The 10,000-nt window shown below is 41.9% G+C and overlaps 1 protein-coding gene across 1 annotated transcript in view; it reads right to left on the minus strand.

Annotated features, from left to right (window-relative positions):
* Nucleotides 1-10,000, minus strand: part of fhod1 (formin homology 2 domain containing 1) — an 83,142-nt gene that overhangs the window by 65,658 nt on the left and 7,484 nt on the right. The window contains exons 2-3 of the mRNA XM_072465851.1: nucleotides 6,061-6,167; nucleotides 952-1,016 (exon numbers count right to left, since the gene is read on the minus strand). Coding sequence (XP_072321952.1) covers nucleotides 952-1,016; nucleotides 6,061-6,167 — 172 coding nt within the window. The remainder of the gene's footprint in view (nucleotides 1-951; nucleotides 1,017-6,060; nucleotides 6,168-10,000) is intronic.

The raw sequence follows: 10,000 nt of genomic DNA on the forward strand, positions 1-10,000 counted from the left end.
GGAGAGAAGAGAGAGAACAGAGAGGGAGGAGAGAACAGAGAGGGAGGAGAGAACAGAGAGGAGAGAGGGAGGAGAGACGAGAGAGGAGAGAGAAGAGAGGAGAGAGGGAGGAGAGAACTGAGAGGGAGGAGAGAGGAGAGAGGGAGGAGAGAAGAGAGAGGAGAGAGGGAGGAGAGAAGAGAGAGGGAGGAGAGAAGAGAAGAGAGGGAGGAGAGAAGAGAGAGGGAGGAGAGAGAAGAGAGAGGGAGGAGCGAAGAGAGAGGAGAGAGGGAGGAGAGAACAGAGAGGGAGGAGAGAACAGAGAGGAGAGAGGGAGGAGAGACGAGAGAGGAGAGAGAAGAGAGAGGGAGGAGAGAGGAGAGAGAAGAGAGAAGAGAGAAGAGAGAGGGAGGAGAGAGGAGAGAGAAGAGAGGAGAGAGGGAGGAGAGAACTGAGAGGGAGGAGAGAGGAGAGAGGAGAGAGGGAGGAGAGAGGAGAGATGAGAGAGGGAGGAGAGAAGAGAGGAGAGAGGGAGGAGAGAAGAGAGAGGGAGGAGAGAGGAGAGATGAGAGAGGGAGGAGAGAAGAGAGAGGGAGGAGAGAAGAGAAGAGAGGGAGGAGAGAGAAGAGAGAGGAGAGGGAGGAGAGAAGAGAGAGGGAGGAGAGAGAAGAGAGGGAGGAGAGAAGAGAGGAGAGAGGGAGGAGAGAAGAGAGAGGCGAGAGGAGGAGAGAACAGAGAGGGAGGAGAGAACAGAGAGGAGAGAGGGAGGAGAGACGAGAGAGGAGAGAGAAGAGAGGGAGGAGAGGAGAGAGAGGAGAGAGGGAGGAGAGAGAAGAGAGGGAGGAGAAAGAAGAGAGAGGGAGGAGAGAGAAGGGAGAGGAGAGAGGGAGGAGAGAAGAGATAAGAGAGAGGAGAGAGGGAGGAGAGAGGGGGGAAAAGTGGTTAAGTGGAGAGAAAGAGGAGAGTAATTACCCAGGATGGAGTGGACGCGCACAGACAGCTGAGTCCTCAGAACGACGATGGGCTTTTTTCCTTTTCTGTGGAGAACGAGACACAGATTTAAGACTCGTGGGAAAAGTCTGAGGGATAAAAGTGTCAAAGTCATAAAATCTACAGAGAAACACTGCGAAACAAAGGTGTCAAACTGAGGACACTGAACATTGAGTTTATTTCAGATGATAATAAACGTTTGAGTTATTTTAGGGTCGACTGAAGAAGTCCAACTAAAGCAGCAGTGACACGTTTAATGTCACAGCCTTGTTCCAAAATGTATTGAATTCATTATTCGCCTCAAAATTCTATAAACAATACCCAATAATAACAACTTGAAAGGTTGATTCTTTGCAAGTTAAAAATAAAAAATCTGCACTTGTACATAAGAACAGTTCAATATTTAGTGGAAGCTCCTTTGGCATCAACTACAGCCTCTTTGAGTTTAATGCTACCGGCTTTTTACACTTATTTGTGCAGTTTCTCCCGTTCTTCTGTGCAGAAGCTCTCCCGCTCCAGCAGGCTGGACGGGGAGCATCGGTTCAAAGACATTTTCAGATTTGTTTCAATTGTTCGATTAAGATAAGATAAGATATTCCTTTACTGTCCCACATGGGGAAATTTCATTGGTGCAACGCAGGTAGATACAGAGATAGATACAGAAGAACAGATCACTTATAGGAAGTCTGAAAAACACTTTCAGTAGAAGATCTCCTATAAACAAAAACTCCCATAGACAAATAAATAAATACATAAATACCATTACATGTGATCACGACAGTAATTGCACATGAATATGTGTCACGACGGCACATGAATTGCACATGAATTTCACAGTAATTGCACATATGACGGAATTGCACATCAGTATTAGGTTAGGTCAGTATTAGGTTAGGTCAGTATTAGGTTAGGTCAGTATTAGGTTAGGTCAGTATTGCGAGTGTTCAGGACTAACAGTGTTTGTTATAAAGTCTGACAGCAGCAGAAGACCTGTGAAACCTTTCTTTCACACAGCGAGGGTGGCTCAGTCTCTCACTGAAGCTGCTCTCCAGAGCGGACAGAGTGTCCTGCAGGGGGTGACACTCATGGTCAAGCATATAATTGTGTTTACGTCTGGCCTCTGGGCCACTCAAGGACATTCACAGAGTTGTCCTGAGCCACGTCTGTGTTCTCCTGGTCGTGTGCTTAGGGCTGTTGTCTTGTTAGAAGATGAACCTTGACCTCAGTCTGAGGTCCAGAGCCTCTGGAGCAGGTTTTCATCAAACGCTTCTGTGCTGCAGTATCTTTCTGTTGATCCTGACTCGTCTCCCAGTTCCACAGCCTGATGCTGCCTCCACCTTCAGGGGCCTTTGTGCCAACTCCAGACAGCGGTCATGTGACTTTTACTGAGGAGTGGCTTCTGTCTGTCCACTCGACCACACAGGCCTGATCTGTGGAGTTCTGCAGAGATGGTTGTTCTTCTGGAAGGTTCTCCTCTCTCCAGATCTGAGGTCTACAGACAGTTCCTTGGTCTTGGTTTGTGCTCTGACACTTTAACTGTGGGACCTTCTACAGACGAGCGTGTGTTTTTCCAAACCATGCTTTTCGACTCCGGTCAAACTGTAGAAACATCTCAAGAACGATCAGTACATAAGAGTTGTTATTTTTTTCTTTTTTAAAATAAATTTGCAAAGAATTCAAACAACCTTCTTTCACATTGCCATGATGTGATATTGTTGTAGAATTTTCAGGCAGATAACGAATACAATCCTTTTAGAAATAAGGCTGGAACGTAACAAAATGTGGAAAAAGTACATTCGGAATGCGCAGTATCTCCTCTCTCAGGTCATGCAGTTCTGGGATCATATTTATGCGTTTGGTCATCTGGAAAACGCATCAGCTCGTACGCAATTTCCATCTAGGTACAGAACGTTAAATTATGATTATTACTATAAGCGTTTTGCACGTCTGAAGTGCTATGAGCGGAACCATAACTCGACCTGATCCCGACTATTCCACTTTCCATGCGCTCGTCCTGAAGCTTTAAATGCGGAAAGAGTCAGAAGAAGTGCAACTCACTTCTTCTGACTCTTTCCACTCTGGGGTATTTGTGAGCTTTCAGCCCGAAGACTTTTGAAGGAAACGTCATCGCTGCAGTTTCCAGATCGATCTGCTCTGATGACGTGTTCCACCACCTTCTCCAAAGCGGATTGTCCGAGCTGGTGTTCACTTTTTCCTCTTCGGCGTGAGGAAAAGAACCACTTCAAAATGCTCAAACCTCAAAACTCAAATCTCAAACGGAAAATAGAAACCAAAATGCATCTGTTTTTTGGATGAAATGTCAAAAACAGAACGTCCGTAACTGTTGGATCTGATCATTTGTGAGGACGTCAGAAGGTCTTTTATAGTGCTCCTCCCAGTTTTTAAAGTTCATACTGGAGGTCGACCGATAGGGGTTTGCAGATTTTCAAGGCTGATTGTCGTGAATAAAAAATGGATAAAAAACATGGCAAGAAAGTTCATTTGTGGTTCAAGTATCGCACAACTACAAAAGCGCAGAAATATCACTAAACACCCTTATCACATTAGATGCTTCTGTAATTTTCATTGTTTTAATTTTAAACAATATACCGTATTTTCCAGACTATAAGGCGCAACTTAAAAGCCTTTACTTTTCTCAAAAAACGACAGTGCGCCTTATAATCCAGTGCGCCTTATATATGGATTAGTTAATATCTTGCAGCAACTGGCAAATATTACGAAGAAAAGCTGGCCACTTTCCGCGCATACTGCATTAATAAAGTTCAACTGACTGACTTATCCGACTGTTTAGTTTCGCTTCATGCACCTTATAATCCAGTGCGCCTTATAGTGCAGAAAATACGGTACTCAATATTCTACCTTTGCATTTCTCCAAACAACAATTGTGATATTATCTCCCGCCGGTAGCAGCACAATATAACTGATAACTGACACTAGAGAGAACGCTCTGGTCTCAGTATTGGGCTGGACCGGCATCATACGGCCCACTATTGTTACGTGTTTTTTAAAGCGCTGACTAAAATGAGCCGGTACAACATCAGAACTAAACATGACAAATGACATTTCTTCAATGTATTTATTCATCTGTTTGTTTGTTTGTTTGTCTCTCATCTAAACCAAAAGCACAGACACCTCCAGTTTGAGAACCAATGAGATATGGGCCGGGAGTCAACAAATGTAGATCAACATCGTCTTTGGGCTGGATTTCCATTTGGTCACGATTCATGAACATCACAAACTTCACATTCCTTTAAGAGGAACTTATGACACGTCACACTTCACTGTGATTGGTTAATTCCACTCACAGCATGACAGGCTGACCAATAGAGTTTACATAAGACTGAAACACTTTGTGACAAACGATTGTCCCACAGTGAACTGAAGGTAGCTGAAAATCAGAACCAGATCAGGCCTGATCCGGTCATCTTTTCCAGTTTATAAAATCAATTCTTTATGGTCATAGCTTCTTTAATATTACTGTGTGTTTTATACTAGTTCAGAAACAGATTCATTATCGTTCTAAAACTATTCAGGAAACAGATTCATTTTCGTTCTAAAAGTATTCAGGAAACAGATGAATTATGATTCTAAAACTATTCAGGAAACAGATTCATTATCATTATGTGTCATATTGATGTGATTTTAATCAATATTGACACTTGATTCCTTTCATCTTTTACTGTTTACAAAATGAATGACATTAAATCAGATTACAATGCATATTTTCTATCACTTGTCACACAGTCCTACACTGAACTTTATACACTGCCTGTCCAAAAAGAAAGTGGCCACTTGGATTCAAATAAACAACAAACAACAAACAAACAACAAATATAATTTCTGATACGACCATGTGGAAAGACGAATCCCGTGGTCATGGAGCAGGTCAAATCATTGGCATCGAACAGAGAAAACATTTGAGAAACAGAAACTAATCTACTATAGATCTGAGACGATACAAGATCTGTGTGAGGAACAATGACACACTGAAGATCTGTGTGAGGAACAATGACACACTGAAGATCTGTGTGAGGAACAATGACACACTGAAGATCTGTGTGAGGAATAATGACACACTGAAGATCTGTGTGAGGAACAATGACACACTGAAGATCTGTGTGAGGAACAATGACACACTGAAGATCTGTGTGAGGAACAATGACACACTGAAGATCTGTGTGAGGAACAATGACACACTGAAGATCTGTGTGAGGAACAATGACACACTGAAGATCTGTGTGAGGAACAATGACACACTGAAGATCTGTGTGAGGAACAATGACACACTGAAGATCTGTGTGAGGAACAATGACACACTGAAGATCTGTGTTGTGCCTGAACGCGTTCATTGAACGAAAGTTCATGAACGCACTGTATTACTGCTGAAGAATGATAATATGAATATGTTCATTCTGGTGTCTGTGAACGGCACATTCGTTCTTTTTAATTTCGTTCAATAAAGTGTCAGATTTCTAGAGACTTCCAGGCAAAAAACACCGTTAAGTTGCCCAAAAAGAGCCTGGCATGTGTGAGAGCTCCAGAGTTGTAGAGGTCGATAGAGCAGATAGAGATTTCGCCTGTCGCACCGCACTGCGCATGCGCATCAAAACGAAAACGCAGCATGGACGCGACAGCAACAGAATCGCCCTACGACCAGTTAGGTGAGTTTTATGATAATGTCGGTGAGGGGGAAGTCTGTCCCTTCAATGTGAAGGTAAATCCTGGGGAAGGATTCAAAACTGGATATGAAGATGAAATCTGACACATAGTTTCAGCATCAAACTAATACAATAATTGCTGCCTGTGGTTGTATTTGGGCTGTGGAAATAATTATCAAAAAACATTTTAGCATAATATTGAAAAAAATAGTTGATTTTTTGGAGCGGTGAACTTAGTTCAAAATTTTGAATTATGAGCTATGAACTGAACTAGTTCATGTAGAAAGTGAACTTTCCCAACACTGCTGATGATCTGTGTGAGGAATAACGACACACTGGAGGGAAATAAAGCTTATATAAAAGCTAAAGGTCCAACTAATATTAGAGCGTGTGACAGTTTTTGTCTACTCACTCCACGTCTGCGTAGAAGTTCTCCAGCTCGTCGCGCTGCTCGACCAGAGACGAGTCCAGGTCCAGATAGATTCCACTGGGCGAGAGCTGCAGCGTGCACTCCTCCAACTGAAACAAACACCACAACACGCTCACTACAACAATTACAACTTTTACAAACGACACAAAGACAAAATCAAGGTGTTTTTGTCACATGAAAAGTTCTCGGAGTGAGATCAGAGCCTGGTTTAAAGACATTTACAGTTATATTTTACATTATTGATGAGATTATTACACACTCTTAGCATTTTGATGGAGGGAAAAACAAACAATGATTTTTAGGTTTTACTGGACAAATATTACAGAAATGTTGATCCCCACAACAGTTTTTCATTTATCTAACCATACTTTACCACAAATTATTCTTTTTGTGAAGCCCAAAACAGTTAAGGCCAGAAAAGTGTATTTTTGTCAATTCTTTGTAACAGAAACGCCAACCAACTCACGTTTATCACCTGGAAATTCAAAGTTGTTGGTTATATGAACTTTGACCTTCCTGATGACAGAACATTTGAAGTGTTTCTTGGGTTACGTGTTTGAGGAGCGCTGCCGTGGAGAGTGCATCCTTCTGGAAAACGAGACCGCAGTTGGCCCGCCTGCATTTTGTATGAGACTCATCGCGTTACAGTACAACAGGAGAGTGAAACGTGCGACCAACCCGGGTCACGTACAGGACAAGAAGAAGAAACGGCACCAACTAAACCGGTTCTATAGAGTCTTCTGTCTCGTACAGAAGAACAAGATCGAAGCAAAAAAATACTTCATGCTGATTGGCTGAAGCGTCACAAGTCATTCAAATTCAGTTCAAACAAGTTGAGAATTTTTAATAATAAGATAAGATATTCCTTTATTGTCCATATATGGGAGATTTCATTGTTGCAACGCAGGTAGATACAGAGGAAAAGGACAGATAACTTATAGGAAGGTTAAAAATAGAACTCTTATAAACAAAACTCTTATTAACAAAAAACTCCTATAGACAAAACCTGTCATTTCCTAATAAGGAATGGAGGGGAAAAATAAAGATAAAATAAAATAAAGACAGCTAGCGTAAGACAATATAATAGTAATAATAATGGTAAAAAAATAATACAAAACAGTGAAGAACTCTGAGTGCTGTGGCCTTCGTCGCCCGGCCTTAGCTCCTCCCACTTATACAGTTCATTTTTCTCTAGAATACTTTAAAAAGAGCTTTAAACTTCTCTCTCCGCTGTATTCTTAACGCGGTGTCAGTGTGACCTCGTAATAGTCTGTAATCATTCTAAAATAAAGCTGTCGGTCTGTTGCCGTCGCCATGTTTGTTTTGTTCTGAACGCTTCACTTTGGCTTCCGCCCAAACCCCGATGCTGCGCTGTGATTGGTCCAGTCTCTTCCCCGGTGGCTCACATTTACTCAAGAAATGCAATGTAATTGATCAAAGATATCAGCTATTTTAACTTTTTATTCATCTTGACAAAACGTTTCTTGTTTGGATGTGTCGCAGTCGAAGCCTAAAATAAGATGTTTCCGTGTCTGTGTGTTGAGTAATGATGATCGTTGCTATGCGTGTTGAAGTCCCCCACCTGTCGTTAGCTAACAAGCCGGATAAACGCGCAGTCGGAGCAACTTTCAGTTCCCATTTTTCCCAATGTGGAATTAAAAGTGAACGCTACAGACAAAACAGTGAATGTCTGTGGTTCAGGCTCAAACACAGTGTTTTAGCTCAGTAATGACAGGATGTGTCACTCACGGCTGCTCGGAGTGACTTTTACAAAGATCTGGTCTGACTACAACACCAAGGGTCACAGACCAGTCACAGACCAGTCACAGTCACAGACCAGTCACAGACCAGTCACAGTCACAGACCAGTCACAGACCAGTCACAGTCACAGACCAGTCACAGACCAGTCACAGTCACAGACCAGTCACAGACCAGTCACAGTCACAGACCAGTCACAGACACAGACCAGTCACAGACCAGTCACAGACCAGTCACAGTCACAGACCAGTCACAGACCAGTCACAGTCACAGACCAGTCACAGACCAGTCACAGTCACAGACCAGTCACAGACACAGACCAGTCACAGACCAGTCACAGACCAGTCACAGTCACAGACCAGTCACAGACCAGTCACAGTCACAGACCAGTCACAGACCAGTCACAGTCACAGACCAGTCACAGACACAGACCAGTCACAGACCAGTCACAGACCAGTCACAGACCAGTCACAGACCAGTCACAGACCAGTCACAGTCACAGACCAGTCACAGACCAGTCACAGACCAGTCACAGACCAGTCACAGACCAGTCACAGACACAGACCAGTCACAGACCAGTCACAGACCAGTCACAGACCAGTCACAGACGAGTCACAGTCACAGACCAGTCACAGACACAGACGAGTCACAGACGAGTCACAGACCAGTCACAGACCAGTCACAGACGAGTCACAGACCAGTCACAGACGAGTCACAGACCAGTCACAGACGAGTCACAGACGAGTCACAGACCAGTCACAGACGAGTCACAGACCAGTCACAGACCAGTCACAGACCAGTCACAGACGAGTCACAGACCAGTCACAGACGAGTCACAGACCAGTCACAGACGAGTCACAGACTCTGGATTTGGGTCAAACACAAAGACAGAAGATAAACTCAGACAAATTCACTTCACATTTAGGTTGTTTGGACTGAAGCGTGAATATAAATGACTTATTTTTGCTTCTAAAATGTTAACAATTATAACTTTTTAATTATATTGTGACATGAATGATCACAATTATTGAATAAACAAATAATCCCGACATATATATATATATATACATATATATATATATATATATATATTTACAATAGGATAAAATATGCTTTAAATATTAATTCCATGAACATAAACATAGACAGACTTAACTATTTAACACAAAAAAGGGAAATCTTTATCTTGTCTTTCATTACTTTGTTTGTTTATATCTTATGAACATTTGTAACTCCAGAGTACTTTTATACACAGAGTACTTTTTTACCCAGAGTACTTTTATACCCACAGAGTACTTTTTTACCCAGAGTACTTTTATACCCACAGAGTACTTTTATACCCACAGAGTACTTTTATACCCACAGAGTACTTTTATACCCCCAGAGTACTTTTATACCCACAGAGTACTTTTATACCCACATAGTACTTTTATACCCACAGAGTACTTTTATACCCACAGAGTACTTTTATACCCACAGAGTACTTTTATACCCACAGAGTACTTTTATACCCACAGAGTACTTTTATACCCACAGAGTACTTTTATACCCACAGAGTACTTTTATACCCACAGAGTACTTTTATACCCACAGAGTACTTTTTTACCCACAGAGTACTTTTATACCCACAGAGTACTTTTATACCCACAGAGTACTTTTTACCCACAGAGTACTTTTATACCCACAGAGTACTTTTATACCCACAGAGTACTTTTATACCCACAGAGTACTTTTATACCCACATAGTACTTTTATACCCCAGAGTACTTTTATACCCACAGAGTACTTTTATACCCACATAGTACTTTTATACCCACATAGTACTTTTATACCCACATAGTACTTTTATACCCACATAGTACTTTTATACCCCAGAGTACTTTTATACCCCAGAGTACTTTTATACCACAGAGTACTTTTTTACCCAGAGTACTTTTATACCCACAGAGTACTTTTATACCCACAGAGTACTTTTATACCCACAGAGTACTTTTATACCCAGAGTACTTTTATACCCAGAGTACTTTTACTCCCGGGAGAATCTACATTTCCTGCCGTGGACCAAAGCCAAGAACACTTTCTGCTCTGACAGAGGATTTGGTCATAGAACATTCTCATTTATACAACAACATTAATTTAGAGTGAATTGATTGCACAATTATTC

Source organism: Eucyclogobius newberryi, unplaced genomic scaffold (genome assembly GCF_026437365.1).
Source record: "Eucyclogobius newberryi isolate DKJ021-1_F unplaced genomic scaffold, fEucNew1.0.hap1 SCAF_5, whole genome shotgun sequence".
Taxonomy (NCBI): domain Eukaryota; kingdom Metazoa; phylum Chordata; class Actinopteri; order Gobiiformes; family Gobiidae; genus Eucyclogobius; species Eucyclogobius newberryi.